Consider the following 16,970-nt stretch of genomic DNA (forward strand, 5'->3'; position numbering starts at 1 on the left):
ACATCCAAACAACTAAGAAAAAGATAACCCTAATACAATCATTCTCATCGTGGGGTGTTTGAACGGCCCGCCCCTTCATCGCGTTCCATAGTTAGAAAAACTTATTCATCAAAACATTCTTAATTTAGATTGCACTCCACATTATATATTAGAGACTAAATAGTTACCCAAACTACGATAAGTCCAATGTTAGACCAACTCGATTAACGTAAGCTGTAAATAACTTAAACTAAGTGCTGAAATAACTCTTTATCTAGATAAGTGACTTAAGCCATGAGCCTAAAGTCCACGAGGTGGTTCGCGGTTCATCAATCCACCATGCTTTCACTCACTTCGTCCTCAAAGTGATCGGTGGACGAGTTGCTCTTCAATATTCCTCGACTTGGTTTGGGTGGATCAGTCCGAATCGGCGTTGCTAGTATAGCTCTAGTCATTTGCGTCCCTTTGAAGTTGAGCTCAATCACCCTTGATCCATCATAGCAAGCTCCCTTAAGCTTTCATTTATTAGGAGCACCCGGACTCAAAAATGGGCTATGTTGGCCAAACTGATTTGACACAAATTCAACTTGACTCGTGGTAATGTCGCACTCACCATGGTCTTAGTGTTATGGTCACCCTCGAGGAAGATGATTATCTATCTAATTTGTTAATTTAGACATAACTCAATATGGAACTTGCGAAGGCAATAAGGGTCGATCCAACTATTGGAATGATTTGAGATTCAGTTATTTATTTCTCTAGAAGTTAGGAATCCAATGCAATCAGAATCTCATAAATCAGCTTAGTAGATCAAAAGTTATAAAGGAAACAATGATAAAAAATCAGGAGGTGATGGGATGGATGTGGATTATGTGGTTAGGATTATGAGAGATAATGATGGTTATGGTGGATGGGTTCATGCTTTGAACAAGATGAGGTGAGAGATAGAGTTTCTAAATATGGCTGGTCGCTGGAATGAGCAAGGGAGAAGCAATGGAGAATTAACCTCTACCATAGATGAGGGCTCGGGTTGGATCTTGAGGGGGAGGAAGGAGGAGGGAGAAGTTGGTTCAAGCCTAGATGCAAAACAAGTTCCAATAATTAATAATTCCAAGTTGGCTGCTTTTCCACATATTTGGAAGCTAGTCAATCGTCTAAACAAATCTTATTACGACACAACTTATTTGTTGCGCGTTCGAACGCTGCTTGATCGCGTTTAAGCGTCCCCAAAATAGGGCTTTGTATGTGTGAATGCGAATCCGACGTTCGAATGGACAAAAACTGTACTCTAGATGTACGAAAATGAATTAAAATTCAAACGCCGCATTAGAACATCCTCACTTGCCTTCGAACGCACATGCCAGAAGTTATCTTATTTTCCTAAAACAGAAATAGAAAATGATACAATTTGAATCAGTTTGATCATATCTAATATGTATCTAAATCAACAACTGCAACAATCCACCACGCTTCTATCACCTTGTTCTCAAGGTGCCAAGTGAGGAAAACGATCCATCAATTCGTCCTCTAGCTCCAATGTCGCCTCGTCAATGGGTCGACCAAACCACATCTCTAAGATTTCTGTCTCTAACCACCCATCATGTCATCGCCTACGCTTGGCCAAAATCCGAACTGGCTCAGTTATATCTTGTTCTACAACCTATTCGAGCAAGTCGGTCCACACTGTGATATTAGGTCTAATCTTCACCTTCAGAACTGACACATGGAACATTGGATGAACTCATGTCCCCTCTAGTAAGTCCAATAAATATGCAACAGGTCCAACTCTCGCCTTGACCTTATAGGGTCCAAAATATCAGAAAGACAGCTTTTGGTCTAAAATAAATCAAATCGTCCACAACAAATTCTCGCTCGTGATGCCCTCGGTCAAAGACCTATTTCATGCGGTTTTGAGCTGCTATGTGATGCTCCTTCAATCTCCTCAAGGTCTCATCCCTAACGATCAATTTTAAGTCCAGCTTCAATCGGTCTGTTGTTGCCACTCTATTGTATGTTTGCAACGTTGTCGTTAACCGTACGTATACTTCCTCACCAAGGGAGAGTAGACCTCAGCGGTAGAATCGTCTAGCCATCACTCGACGATTGTCCACCATCGTACACTAAGGACCTTAGTCGTAAGCCTAATCACTCGAAGAATAGTATAATTTTGAGCTTTTCGAGCCGAGCCTGAGTGAGCCAGCTCCAACTCAGGCTTAGCTCAGCTCAAACCGAGTTGCGCTGAACTCGAGCTTCAGTCGAGTCGAGCCTGAGCCGCTCTTTTATTTTGACAGCCCTACTACTATCTCTCTCTCTCTATCTATCTGTGTGATTATCTAGACATATGTTGGCAGCTGTGTAATAGAAATAATCATAGATTCAAGTGCGCTGTCGTAAAATATGAATTCTAGCTCAAGAATTTGCACTTCATTGATACAATTCTCACAACGTAATTACATAAGGCCACAAGCACTACATTTAAGGACATTAATCATAGTGTAACCGAAGTAACTGTCAATTGACCTCCTACGGCTTAATCCTCCTCTTCATCTGTTACAAATTTCCCATTTCCCGGATTCAGTGCTGCAAAGAAGAAGAAGGCAACATTGAACAACACGAGCGGCTCGATCTCATTGATGGGCACGCCGGTCTCGATGTTTAGTTGCCCGAGAGCTCCCTTGCCCGTAATAATCTCTCCGATTAACGAGAATGCGATGCCCAGCTGCGCTAATCTCCCGACGAACAGCTCGTTCGCCTTGGTAAATCCGAACAGAGGACCTTCAAAAGAGATTTATTTTTTATAGACCAAAATGCATCAACGACTCCCTTTTTATGAATCTATTGTTGTGTTTCTTTGTCATTTTCCTTATATTCACAAAGAAAGGTAACTGAGTAAAGTTAATGTTTTTAATATTACCTCCTTCTTTGAGTCCTAATGCAGATCTAAATCCCTTCCCTGGGGCGATGACGGCCTTCTCAAGTCCGGTGGTGTCGTCGACGAAGCGCCCACGATCGCCAAGAGCTCCAATGGCGCCGAGGAGAGTGAAGAGGATGAAGAAGAGGAGGAGCGGCTCGGCTTCATAGATTGGAATTCCAGTTTCCAAGTTTAGCTGTGCTAAGATCCCCTTCCCAGTGATCGCTTCTCCTAGTAGAGATGCCTATTATATATAATATATATTAGCAGTCTTATAATTTACTTCAAAAGCTTGTTAATAACTAACTATTACAAACTTCAACTCACCGCGAAGCCAATCATGGCAACACGACCAACAAAAAGCTCATTCTGCTTGGTGAATCCAATGCCACCAGAGGTGCCAAAGATGCCATCTTCAACCTTAACCTTTGGCTTCTCTACCTGTGGTCATATATGTATATAAGTACTAACCAGAGCTAGTTAATAACAAGACTTGAAGGATACATGTATATATAAGATGTGCGTAGATTTAGAACCTTCTTTGGTGGTGCTTTAGCCTTGGACTTGAATAGAGCAAGGGTTGGCATGCAGGAAGAAGAAGGGGATGGAAGGTGTTTGTGAGCGGTCTCAGAGAGCACAAGGCGCGAGAACGGCGTCGGCCGGAGGGATTGGAGCAATGGCTCCCTCTTTGAGGCCAAGAGTTGCCCACCAAGGCTAGACATGAGCATAGATTGAGCCATAGCTAGTGATCAAACTCTCTCTCTCTCTCTCTCTCTCGACCTCTCTCTGTCTGTGGAGTAACTGTGAGTTCCTTTTTCTTTGCTTGGGTATTTGATGAGCAGAGCTTGTGGTCTCTGGATAGGGTGTGTGATCTTGGAGGGCAGTGAAGAGACCACGTTCGCTGAATCCATTCTATGGTCATGGAGTCATTGTGGTATTGATAAATGAGGAAAATATGATAGCTAAATTTCACAAAGGGTTGCAGAATAAGATTGGTGGAAGACCTGATCCTCCATGTTTGGCTGCAAGGAGTCCTTGCATGCAGTTGCTGCACTTGGCATTCCTTGATTTGTCCTCAGCTTAACAATAAGTTAAAGTAATTAAAATAGTAATAATAAAATTAATAACCTGCTCCTTTAACTATTCAAATTTTAGGCTTATAAAGTTATTTGAGAGCAAATCACAGGCTTCCAAGCACTACGCTGCAGCAAATTCCAGTAACAGGGATTGCAGAGGATCTACTTCCCATAAAGATAGGAAGTGGAAGGTCCCTTGTCAAGTTTGTGAGCTCAAACAAATCCACGTTAGCATGAAGGGAGAGGTTTTGAGATCATTTTCACCGGAACAAGTTGGCATTTTCTTCTCTCAAAAAATTAAAAAAAAGTTTGCATTTTTTTTCTTGGCATATACATGTGTATGCAATTTCTTAGCCGGTCATGTCTCTATCTTGAAGACGAATATACCAAAATCATTTTAGTATAGTGATTCCTTGGATATTCATAGAATCACAGACTGTGACAATTATTATTAATTAGTTAAAATAAATTATTTCACGTAGAAAGGAAGTTGAAAGGAAGAGAAGAGCCATAATTTTCTATACTTCACACTATTACACTAGCAAAGCTGCACACTCTCTAGTACATGACATTGGTATCCTCTTGTATTTCTTGACCAAAGAATTAAGTGGATTACGAAGTAGTAATTAAAATTTGTTTAGTATTACTACGAATACGTACTAGGTATATAAGAAATGGTACATACGTGATGTACATAGATGTGATTTATAATACCAAATATTGCAGACGACAACTTAATATAAAAATAAAATAAGTACAAATCCAGGCCGATAACTTCCTCTAATGCATAAAAAGAAAGCCAAGAGCCTTATAAAATACATTAAAAATAAAATAAAAAGAATATCTACTGTTCTATATTCAACATGAATATGTTAGTCTAGACACAAATTGAACAAATTAATTTTCGGCCTATTTTCATACAGTGAAAAAAGGAAGAAAAACTCGTCTAACTTTTGGGTATTAGAGTATAAAATATTAAAGGAATAATTTCATTTTCACCCCTTGAACTATCACTGATTTCCACAATGACTCCCTAAACTTTTTTTTGGTACACACTGACCTCCTGAACTATGAGAAATACCTTACCCCCCTAATGTTGTTAATAGAATTAGTGAATTGACTAGATTGCCTCTCCACTTATAATAGTGGGATATTTTAATATTTTTTAAAATTCCTACATTGCTTTCTTCCCAAATATCTTTTCTCCCAAAATTTTTCATTCCTCTCCCCTCAAAGAGCTCGAAGCTGGCAATGGTGCATCCCTTGGTCTTCTTCCCACTAGTGTCCAAACATACCGTCATCAGATACTGAGTGGTGAGAACGGATGGATGCGTGGCTCCGGCTTGGCCTCTGCATTCAGCCTCTTGCATGCAAGATGAAGGAGAGGCCACACCGCCATTGATGGTGAAGTTGTCAATAGACCTCGAGGGACGCGCCGCACCACTGTTGGCCTCTTTCTCTCGCCTTCTTTAAATCTATCTTCAAGAGCTCTCCTGTAATGCCCCCGCCCGGTATGGGCACGTACATGCCCACACGCCCACACAGCACGCGTGTCGCACGCGATAGGTCGGGCGGGGCCCGTCACGCATAGATACTCTTCTTTGCACATACAATCATGACATTATCAAATACTACCTCCTAATATATCCATGCTCACATAATCCAACACCAAATAAAACATACTATCAACCAAATAAACCTGTTAACATGTGAATATCCAAGTCCACAATAATATATACTAAACCACTAAGTAATTTGGCAGGACCCACACAGGCCACAACAAACCATCAAGGTACAATTAAATAGTTGATACAAGAGTACACTATAGTCTGACCTGTATTATACCAATTATCGTCTATACAATGAAGTACAAATATAAAATAATTGTACAACTCAATATCTGATTAAACTATCTTCTATACCATCTCGCGTCTATAGCTCACCTCATCTTTCTAAAATATTTTCTCGGAATATCTCGAATCGGTATCACGTACCATATTATCTATGGGAGTTAGAAAAGAAATAAGGAGAGTTATGAGCAAAAGGCTCAGTGAATAGACCTTACCCCGAATCAATGATGCCAAACAGAGAGTAAATCGTGTACTGGATAATATGAATTAGAAAGTAGCATGATGCCATGTATGAGCATGTATATATGTATCCTCAATGACATATATATGAATGAAATCAATTCTCATGAATGAGCATATTATATCCTCAACCAAAAATATATACATGATGAAATTATCATATAACATCACCGAATATAACAACATATCATGTATAACATATCATCACCGAATATAACAATATATCTATATAAAGTCATATAATCATGCTGGAGGCCAAAACATGCGTGTACATAAGATATAATATATCCTAATTTGAGAAAGGCGTCTAGGGGACTAAATAATATAAGTATATACAAGGTCTAATTATAATTAATTTTATAATTCATACACTATCTTGATTAATTAGGGACTATGCAGTCTTTACTCGATAAAATAATAAATAAATAACTAAATAAGCTTAGTATTTTATTTGTTACAGAATAATCATAAAATTAATAGAAATACTTAAAATATATATGATGAGGGTATTAGAATATAAATCTAATAATTATAATTTACAAATCTATCTATTAATATAATAGATATAGAAATAAATAAATATAAGTATTACCTATATTTATACCTAATTAATCATTAATTATAAAAATTATCATTAATAAAATTATATTGAAGAATATATAATATTATTAAAATAGTGAATGTCTAAATAATCTATTTGCATTAATTAAGAAGAAAAATACTTATATAAATAACATAAATAAATAAATAAATAAATTAATTAATTAATTAATTCTGCCATTAGTGCTGGCTCGGCCGAGCACTCTGTAGAAAAAAGGAGAAGAAGCCGAGGAAGAAGAAGAAAAAAAAAAGAAAGAAAGAAAGAAGAAGAAGAAGAGAAGAGAAAAAGGGAAGGAAAAGGAGGGAGGTGCGGACCTGGGCCGGCGGGGAGGGCACCGGCCGCTGCTGGCCAGCTGGCGGCTCGGCTCCGACGAGCCCGAGCTCGGGGCAAGAAAGAGAGAGAGAGAGAGAGGAAGAAAAGGAAAGAGAGGGGGGGGATAAGGGATCTCATCGGCGGTGGCAACTTCAGGGGAGGTGGCGGCGGGCCGACGTCGGCAACGAGGAGACGAAGCAATGCGAAAGATAGTGGAGAGAAAGTGGAGTGAGAGAGAGACCGAGAGAGAGATTTAACGAGAGAGAGAGGGGAGGCGGTGGAGAAGGGGTAGCGGTGGCACCGGGGCCCACCGCGGCCAGCTGGCTGCGGTTACGATAGTGGGTGCGTGGCGCCCCCGCCACGCAAGCTACATGAGCAGCTTGCATGGGCACGAGGTCGGCCACAGTGTGGCCGGCCATGTCGTGCCCAAAATTAAATAAAATTTTTTTTGTTGGTTTGGGTTGTTACATCTCTTTTCTCCTTCCTCCTCCGAGCGGGATGCCGAGGGTGATGACGTGATTGACCGCCCACGTGAAGTGTATGTCGGCCAACCTATCTCTCCTGCCGAGCCCGCTTCGATTTTCTCCCCCACCCTCTTCCTTCTCTACTGCTCCTTCACCATCAGACTTAGCACAGGCCCTCACCTCCCAAAATTTGAGGCAGTCATCGTCGAATGCCGCACGAAGGCACTCTAAAATGACCTCTTTTGCCCGCCATCATCTTCATCTTTGCTTTGGATTTGCCCAAATGGGTTCTTCTTCTTGTGAAGTCTATCGCCTTAGAGCATTTGGTGAACAGAGACTTGAAGTAAGCCTTCGAGGCCTTGGGAGAGGGTGTGAGGCATTTTGAGAGAGAGAGAGCTCGGAGAAGAGGGTGATGACGATAGGGAGAAATTTGGAGAGAGAGAAAGGGCTTGGAGAAGACTGCAATGGCGACGCTGGGCTCGGAGAAGAGGCAAATTTGTCTCGCCTTGATTGGCCATAGTCGCTAGAGGCAACGGCGTAGCTGTCGAAGCTACACTAATCCAAGATCCAGCTTCGATGGGGATGCATATCTTGCGGTGGATCCGAGCTGGAGCACACCGAAGAGGAGGGCGACGGCAGGCTGCAGAGGAGGCAACGGTGGTCAACGCCGTGGATGTAGAAGAGGCGATGACAGTAATGGCGTGGAGGCTACAGTGGGCTAGGTTGTGACCGCAGCAATGGAGGAAGAGAATGAGGGGTATTTTCGTCCACATAAAAGTTTCTCATGACTTAGCATGTGACTTGCACATGTATGAGGGTAAAATTGTCATATATTTGTCAGGTGATCATCACGTGACATCTTTGGATGGAAATGAATAACAGAACCCTAACGGAAGGGGTCAAGTGAGGTATTTTTGATAGTTTGAGGGGTCAATGTACCAAAAAGAAGTTCAGGGGTCAATGTGGAAATAGGTGATAGTTTAAGGGTGAAAAGGGAATTATCCCAATATTAAAATATAACTTACACTTTTTTTAAGTATTTAAAGAAAATTTTGTAGATAACACTCTACTTTATAGCAAAATTACGATTTGCCCTGTATATTTTTCACTATTTATAAATTAACTCTTATGATTTAGCAAATGTGTGCAGAAAATATTATGTATTAGATTTGAATTAATACCATAAGAATTTTCTATTAAGTAAAAATATTTTATTTTTAAAATAATTAAAATGCCTTTGCTATGACTTGGTTGAGAATATTTTCGTAACTATTTAATATAGTTAAAACTCAGAGGTTTGGTTAAGTAACTAACATATATAATAACAGAATATTTTCTGTATATATATTCGCTAAATTATATGGCTCAATTTATAAATAATAAAAATATATTGTGTAAGTTATAATTTCGTTAAAAGACATTGTGTTATATATAAATTTCTCTTATTTAAAATTATAAAATCTCAACTCATTTTAATCGGGTCTACCTTTTGGGCCGTTTTAATGTGGCAACCCAAAAAGGAGAATTTTAGAACATAAAATATTAAAATCACCTGTTATCTAAGAACGGGTTAACAATTGTGTGGGATGCAAGGACCAGAAGTAGCAAAATGCCCTCGATTGATGGCCTTTTCTGACTCTAGATTTAGCCTAATTGGTTAATTAAGTCTTGATCTAACTCGTCAACCCTTCTCACTGAAACCTGCAAGGCTAAAAATAGGGTAATTTATTAGAAAGCCATGCATTTTACTTTTATTAATATTCACATCCTACTATATTAATATTTAACATTCAATATTTTATTTAACATTTAATATTTTAAAAATACCTTTACATTAATTTTCTCAATAAAAAATTATGATATAAATGAGTCAAATTAACTTTAAATTAGAAAAGACATTAATACAGGATAGTAGAGGTTATGGTAATACATACATGAATACGACATGTTTACTAAGCAGGTCAAAATTTCTAAATGCACGTACGGCCTATTTATTAAATATGTTACATGTATCATAAACAAGTTATCGGGTGATCAAATTATTTAAAATTATATAAATAATTTAGATTATAAACAAGTTCATTTGGGTTATACATAAATTTGTTCATTTTATAATTGATTCCTTTTCGTATTATAAATAGATTATTCATATGATAAACGAGCTATTTTGATTATAATCAAGTTACGGTATGATAAACAGTTTGACGAGTATGTCATTGCTTTAAATAAGTTGATATAATAAGCATGGACCTAACCCAATTAATTAGGTTTGCTTGGTCAACCCATTTATGATTTGAATTCAATTATATTAAACAAAAACTCATTTAAAGTCCATACTCCTGTGTACGTTTTAAGATTGAGGTTAAGGTAAAAGTGTAACTAATCTTTAAAATCAAATGAGGAAAATTTTTGTTAAGAAGAAGGTTTTATTATATTAATTATCTAAAAATATTGTGTCGTTATCTGGTTCCATGGTGTAGTGGTTAGCACTTCAGACTTTGAATCTGGCGACCTGGGTTCGACTCCCGGTGGGACCTGTCTTTTTAATCCTTCTACTTATGAAAGTTTATAGAGAATATAAATAACTCCCTATAAATAAATTTTTTTCCATTAACATCTCTCATTATGCTTTAATTATAGGAGACATCATTTAATACTAGATAATTTAAATCTGATTTGTTTACCTTTGTAAGAAATAGACTTCAATTTAAATTTCATTATTTTCTATTATCAAAATTTAGTTTAAATCAATCCTCAACTAATAAGAGATATATATAAATAATTAGAAAATAATCAAAGAGATGGAATTTAAGATAATATAATTGTCAAAAGTAACATGTAGGTAATCTATTTTAAAAATAAATAATTTCCTATTGAATCGGTAATACCTTTTATATTTTTTACATTCCTATTATACCCTTGAGAATCTTAACCGTTAGATCCTAATTAAGCATATTGATAAACACTTATCTCTAGGGCATTGAAGAAGCACTCTATTGTATATAAAGTTATATCTTTTCGTTATTTATATAAAGCTCATATTTGTTAAGAAATATGAGCAACACTTCAAGTTAAAAATTTTATTTTTATATTTTTTGAATTATTTCTTACTTTTTTAATATGTTTTTTAGATTAAACAAAACTAGTTTTGTATCTGTTGATCTTATAAAATTTGATGTTTAATATAATTTTGAAGGCTTTATTTGGTTCTATAATTAAATTAACTTGATGGTCCATAAATTATATTTATCTATTAATTGATTGAGTGTGGGGGCTTTTACGATTTACTTATAGTTGATTTTTTTACAATTTATCATAGAAGACAAATTATATATTTTTTCTATATTCGATATATATATTTTGTTAGAGTTCATAATTACAAATTAAAAAAAAATCAAATGCAAATAACGTGTAAAAAGCCCAACTTTATTTGTAATAAAATCATAAGGTGTTTGTTTCGCTCTGATACCAATTTCATAGGCTCTGATATCAAATTGATAGGCTTTGATACCAATTGATAGATTCTCGAACTAAAGAAAAGCTACATAACGATTCCTTCAAAATCTAGATGTATTATAAGAATCAGTCTGTGTAGACGTGAGAAAATATTCGTTAGATATTCTTCGGTAGTTAGAAAATTACGAAACTAATTGAGTAGATCTCTGTAACTTCCTGATCTACAACTTTTGTATTTACGCCCTTTACAAATTCAAACTGTAGCAGGGAAGAAAAAAACAGAATAACATGGGTGATGGTGGTGGTGACGGGTGGAGTGAATGTTAGGGTTATGGATGGGTATGGAGGTGAAGGTGGATGGTGGATGTGATTAAGGGAAGTAGACGAAGGGAACGAAGTGGTCGAGATCTCAAAGAAGAGGGGTGGCTCGACAGTCGAAGGAGATTAGAAGTTAGGAGAAACCCCTCCAACGATAGAGGTGGAAGGATAGTGAAAAGAGAGGAGGGAGATTAGGGTAGATAGATAATAGAGGCAAGAAATCAATAATCCAATAGCATAAAGGCTAGCCAGCAAGTCCTAAAATAATATGTAATCCTAATTCTAGAATATTCCCGCTGATCGCGTTCAAATGCCCACGGTAAGAACTCCAACCATCGTCTCGACATCTCTCAAACAAAGCACCTAAAGTACTTCTCAATGCCTCGAATGACCACCTCGGTTTGACCGTCCGTTTGTTAATAGTAGGCTGATTTGAAGTTCAATCGAGTCCCCTACAATATGAAAAACTCAATCCAAAAGTCGCTCATAAATACACGATCATAATCCGAGACAATTGTGCGTGGCATGCCATGTAATCGAGCAACATCTCTAAACACGGTCCGGTATTGACAACGGATGAGACAATGCTGAAAAATGTGCATACATACTAAATCTGTCAACCACCACAAAGATAACAAAATAACCACGTACTAGCGAAAAAACCTCTATAAAATCTATTAGGTATTTAATTATTGGCAATTGTGTATAAAATATTCTAAGTGTATTTATAGATGTATATGAGCTTTATACAAGTCTAGAAAATCTCTAGTTTGAAGAATTGCAAGATTATTCGAGAAAAGATTTTGAGTTCACACCACGTTTACAAGCGCGTTCGAACGTGGCCTCATGTGTTCACACAGACCGGGAGCTGTGTTTACAAACGCGTTCGAACGTGGGTACATGCGTTCACACAGACCGAGAGCTGCGTTCACAAACGCATTCGAACGCGCGTACATGCGTTCACTGATACGATTCGGACTTCACCGACGTCGTCTCGAGCATGGATTCACTTTAGGAGTGTTTTTATTTCATGTTTTAGTGTTTAATTTCCATTAAAATAAGTTTTCTGTAAGTCGCGTTCGAACGTGGGTGGAGTGAGTTCGAACGCGGTTTGTGAACGGGGTTGTGAACGTGGTGAAGAGAATGTACTGTGCGTTCGAACGCACCGCGTTCGAACGCATCGTGAACGCCTGCATCGCGTTCGCAAATACCGACAGGCGCGTTCGATCGCGCGTTCGAACGCCTGCATTGCGTTCACAAATCCAGAAGAGCGAACTCGGTGCGTTCGAACGCGGTCGGGCGAGTTCGAACGCGGTCGACGAAAATTGTGTTTTTAGGGTTAATTTGAGTTGTTGGTTAGCCTATAAAAGGATGTGGTAGGCAACCAAATTGATTATTGATTATTGAGATTGAGTTTTGCCTTGCCTCCTTCGTCTTCTTCGCTCCCGTTCTCTCAATCCCCAGCGACGCCGCTTCTAACCTTCCTCGTCCGGCTAATCACCCTAGTCTCTTAGGGGTGGCCCTCTTCTCCCCTTTCGTCCAATCTATCCCACACTTGCCCTAATCCTTCCATCAACCACAACCCTTCCACCATCACTTTTCACCGGTGCCACCACATTAACGCCGGTCCTCCACCAACCATCATTACCTAGGATCTCGTGCCTCCATCCACGAATCCAAAATAGAGCATCCTGATGTTCATCCACTAATCGGACAGTATCTCGAGATCCACAACTCCGATTCACCTGAAACTTGATTTGTTGGAAAGCTCTTTTCTAGGGCGACAACATATCATAATTTCACATCGATCCAATGACGAAATATTTTGGGATCTTATTTCAAAGTTCTGTGCCAGATCTAGTCTAGATCAAGAATTGGAAGAGATCGACCCTTTACCAAAAAGGCGAGATCGTATCAAGCTGGTATCATAGCTCCATAGCCAGAGGCGTGATCGTAACAAGCTGGTATCAGAGCTCCATAGCTTGAGGCGTGATCGTAACAAGCTGGTATCAGAGCCACCATTCCTCGGACAAGCGCTTCCAATGACGACAACCAGATCCATGGCTGCACGGCGAGATGATGAAGAAGAGATTCTCCCAATAGAGGAGGGAGAAATGATTGTAGGGACTTCCACTCGTGGAACCACCCGATCTAATCAGAATACGGAAGAACCTAGCGTTCAAGCCGTGTTGGGGTCTCTTTCAGAGCAAATGGCCATCAACAACCAGATGATGATGGAGATGATGCGGGAACTACGGGCGACAAGGGAAGCAATGGCGAACGGGAAAGCACCATCGACCCCACGACACGAGTCCACCCCCTTGAACCCACCGCCACCGGTTTAGCCTTTGCAACCACAAGAGCCGCTGCTACTACCACCCTATGGGCAGAGGCAAGCAAGGATGGTTACACCAGGTCCAGTTGCAGGTGAACCCATCCGACGGGTGAACCACTATGGAGACCGCCTTGGAGATCAAGATCCGTGGGCGGGTCAATACGATCCGGAACCACGGCAAGTTAATCAAAACCGAAGGAGGGATCATCAACCCTTCATGGTGCATCCTCCCCCGGTTAGACAAGGACATGATCTGGAACGAGACAATGGCATCCGTGGACAAGTCGTGCGTCTCGAATTTCCCAAGTTCAAAGGTGGCGACCCGATCGATTGGTTGTATAGGGCGGAGCAATTCTTTGCATACCAAGGAACGGCGGAAGAGTACAAGGTGACGCTTGCGAGCTTCCACCTTGAGGATGCGGCGCTTCATTGGTTTCAAGCAGCCAATGCCACTAAGGCTACCAAAACTTGGGCTGAATTTTGCGCCGATATCACACGGCGATTTGGAGCATCGGGATATGAAGACTTTGATGCTCTCCTCTCAAAGACGGTGCAAAAGACCACGGTTGGGTCATACCAAGAAGAATTTGAGAGGATTAGTAGCCGATGTCATCCACCATGGACGGATCAGCAACTTCATAGCACCTTCATCTCCGGGCTGCGGGGTGACATACAAGCCGATGTGAGGGCTTTAAGGTCTAGAACCTTAAAAGAGGCCTTCGAAGATGCGGTGCTTATGGAAGACAAACATAGGGCCATGAAGATACACCTGAAGTAGAGTTGGACAAGCCAAGGAAGCCGCAATCAAGCTCAACCAAACATAGCGGCGGGAAATACTATCGGAGTACCAAGGGTTGCTGCTACAGTGGTACCTCCTCGAGCACCCTTGAAGCCATCCCAAGATGTGAAGTATGCACCTAGAGGTCCGGGACGAGCACTCACACCAGCCCAAGTAGAGCCAAGGGCCTATGCTTCCGTTGTGATGAGAAGTTTGTACCCGGGCATCGCTGCGCTAAACCGATGGGATCGGTGATGCTAATCGATGGATTGGAGGAAGCGGAGGACGAGTTTGCAGCTGAAGGTGCAGATGTGGCTGGACATCAAGGAGAAGAAGCTGAGGAGCAACCCGTGGAGGACATGATAGCCGAAATCTCCCTCCACGCCTATTCGGGAACAGCTGCGCCAAAGACCTTGCGGGTGAATGGGGTAGTCAAGAAAACCACAGTGAGAATCTTGATTGACATCGGGTCCACCCACAACTTTATTGACGAGAGGCTCCTTAGGAAGATTGGGCTTGAGTCGGAACCCACGGAAGGGTTCAATGTGACGATCGGAGATTGCACCACATTGCGAGCAGATTTTATTTGTGGAGGTGTGGAATTGAAGGTGCAAGGCCAAACTTTCACATTGGACCTTTATCCGTTGGCCTTGCAAAGTGCCGATATTGTTTTGGGGACCCAATGGCTTCAAAGCTTAGGGCCCGTGACATTTGATTTTATAAGCCTCACATTGACATTTTGGAGAAATGACAAGAGAGTGCTACTAGATGGAAGCCAACCGCTGCTTGAACTTCCAAATGAAGGGGTCGCAAGGGAGCTCGCTTCTTTCTCGGCGCCCACCTTTCCTTTCTTCTCAGATCTGCGGAGAGCTAGTGCAGAGGATAGTGAGCTGGTCCAACTCATGGAGGAGTTTGAGAGAGAACCCCTCAAGCCACCCCGAGCACGAGGAGCGCGATGGGTTAGTACTAGATTGTGGGCGAATCAAGGTACCCCGGAACGAAGAGCTACAGAGACTATTGATGGCACACTTCCATGATACTCCTATAGCAGGGCATGAAGGGGTATTACGTACCTACAAGTGGCTGGCCCAAAATTGTACATGGACAGCGATGAAGACGGACGTGAAGAAGTAAGTGAGTGAATGTCAAATCTGCCAACGAGTCAAATCGGAGGCACTCAAGCCTAGCGGGCTGCTACAACCACTACCTATACCAGAGCGTATTTGGGAGGATATCTCCATGGACTTCATCGAGGGGCTGCCGGAGGTTCAGGGACAATCGGTGGTGTTTGTTGTGGTGGATAGACTGAGCAAATATGCTCATTTCATAACATTGTCTCACCCGTTTTCAGCAAAAAGGGTTGCTGAAAGTTTTGTTCGGGAAGTGGCACGCTTGCATGGGATGCCTAGGACGATCGTGTCAGACCGGGATCGCATCTTCATCAGTAAGTTTTGGTCCGAGTTCTTCAGATTGCAAGGGACTCAAATCAACCTGAGTTCAGCTTATCACCCCGAGACGGATGGCCAAACCGAGGTGGTGAATCGCGGACTGGAACAATACTTGCGATGCTTTGTGGCGGAACGACCAAAAGATTGGGTCAAATTCCTTCCATGGGCTGAGTGGTCATACAATACTGCTCATCACTCTAGCATCGGCATGACCCCCTTTGAGGCGGTTTAGGGGTGCACTCCCCCTGTCTTGCGTGCCTATGATAGACTCGCGACGGCGGATAGGACCGAGCTTGACTTGGAGCTTGCTGATCAAGATGAAACATTGAGACTGCTCAAGACTCACCTAGGCACAGCCCAAAACCGCATGAAGCAAACTCATGACAAAGGCCGACGTGAGCGAGAATTTGAGGTGGATCAATTGGTGTTTGTTCGAGCTCAACCGTATCGGCAATCCACATTGAGACCAATTTTGAACCAAAAGTTGGGTTACAAGTACTACGGTCCGTACCGAGTGCTACAACGAATCGGTCTAGTAGCTTTCCGGTTGGACCTACCTGAAGGAACCAGGATACATCCAGTCTTCCATGTATTAGCATTGAAGGCCCAGATCGGGCCTAACCATGTGGTGGGTTCGGCCTTACCCGAACTAATGGAGGAGGATGGCCCCACTGAACCGGTCCGAGTATTAGGCCGCAGGAGAAGACGCCATGGGACCAGATTAGAGACTGAAGTGTTAATTAAGTGGCTGGGCAAATCTACTGACGAGTCTACCTGGGAGCTAGAGTCAGATATCATGGATCGCTTTCCAAACTTCAAACCTTGAGGACAAGGTTGCGAAAGCGTGGTGGATTGATACGATTCGGACTTCACCGACGTTGTCTCGAGCATGGATTCACTTTAGGAGTGTTTTTATTTCATGTTTTAGTGTTTAATTTCCATTAAAATAAGTTTTCTGTAAGTCGCGTTCGAACGCGGGTGGAGTGAGTTCGAACGCGGTTTGTGAACGGGGTTGTGAACGTGGTGAAGAGAATGTACTGTGCGTTCGAATGCAATGCGTTCGAACGCACTGTGAACGCCTGCATCGCGTTCGCAAATACCGACAGGCGCGTTCGATCGCGCGTTCGAACGCCTGCATTGCGTTCACAAATCCAGAAGAGCGAACTCGGTGCGTTCGAACGCGGTCAGGCGAGTTCGAACGC

At 41.2% G+C, this 16,970-nt stretch overlaps 1 protein-coding gene and 1 non-coding gene across 2 annotated transcripts; one reads left to right on the forward strand and one right to left on the reverse strand.

Moving 5' to 3' along the window:
- Nucleotides 1-2,381: 2,381 nt before the first annotated feature.
- LOC140794665 (photosystem II 22 kDa protein 1, chloroplastic) lies at nt 2,382-3,896 on the reverse strand. The gene is made up of 4 exons (XM_073146790.1): nt 3,427-3,896; nt 3,218-3,331; nt 2,894-3,134; nt 2,382-2,754 (listed from the first exon to the last, which is right to left on the reverse strand). Exons 1-4 carry the CDS (start codon nt 3,628-3,630, stop codon nt 2,510-2,512), a joined length of 804 nt encoding a protein of 267 aa, XP_073002891.1. The 5' UTR covers nt 3,631-3,896; the 3' UTR covers nt 2,382-2,509.
- Nucleotides 3,897-9,898: 6,002 nt separating this feature from the next.
- TRNAQ-UUG (transfer RNA glutamine (anticodon UUG)) lies at nt 9,899-9,970 on the forward strand. Its single transcript has one exon. It is a non-coding gene; the product is annotated as a tRNA-Gln (tRNA).
- Nucleotides 9,971-16,970: the final 7,000 nt, after the last annotated feature.

The sequence above is a fragment of the Typha latifolia genome, chromosome 9 (assembly GCF_019914945.1).
Source record: "Typha latifolia isolate L0001 chromosome 9, TyphaL0001v2, whole genome shotgun sequence".
In the NCBI taxonomy this organism is placed as follows: Eukaryota; Viridiplantae; Streptophyta; class Magnoliopsida; order Poales; family Typhaceae; genus Typha; species Typha latifolia.

Excerpts from the sequence above, each read along its gene's own strand:
- LOC140794665 (XM_073146790.1), bottom strand. The coding sequence starts at position 3,630 with ATGGCTCAATCTATGCTCATGTCTAGCCTTGGTGGGCAACTCTTGGCC. Across the intron at positions 3,332-3,426 it reads CTAAAGCACCACCAAAGAAG|GTAGAGAAGCCAAAGGTTAA; the intron begins GTTCTAAATCTA and ends ATATGACCACAG. Across the intron at positions 2,755-2,893 it reads ATTAGGACTCAAAGAAGGAG|GTCCTCTGTTCGGATTTACC; the intron begins GTAATATTAAAA and ends TCTCTTTTGAAG.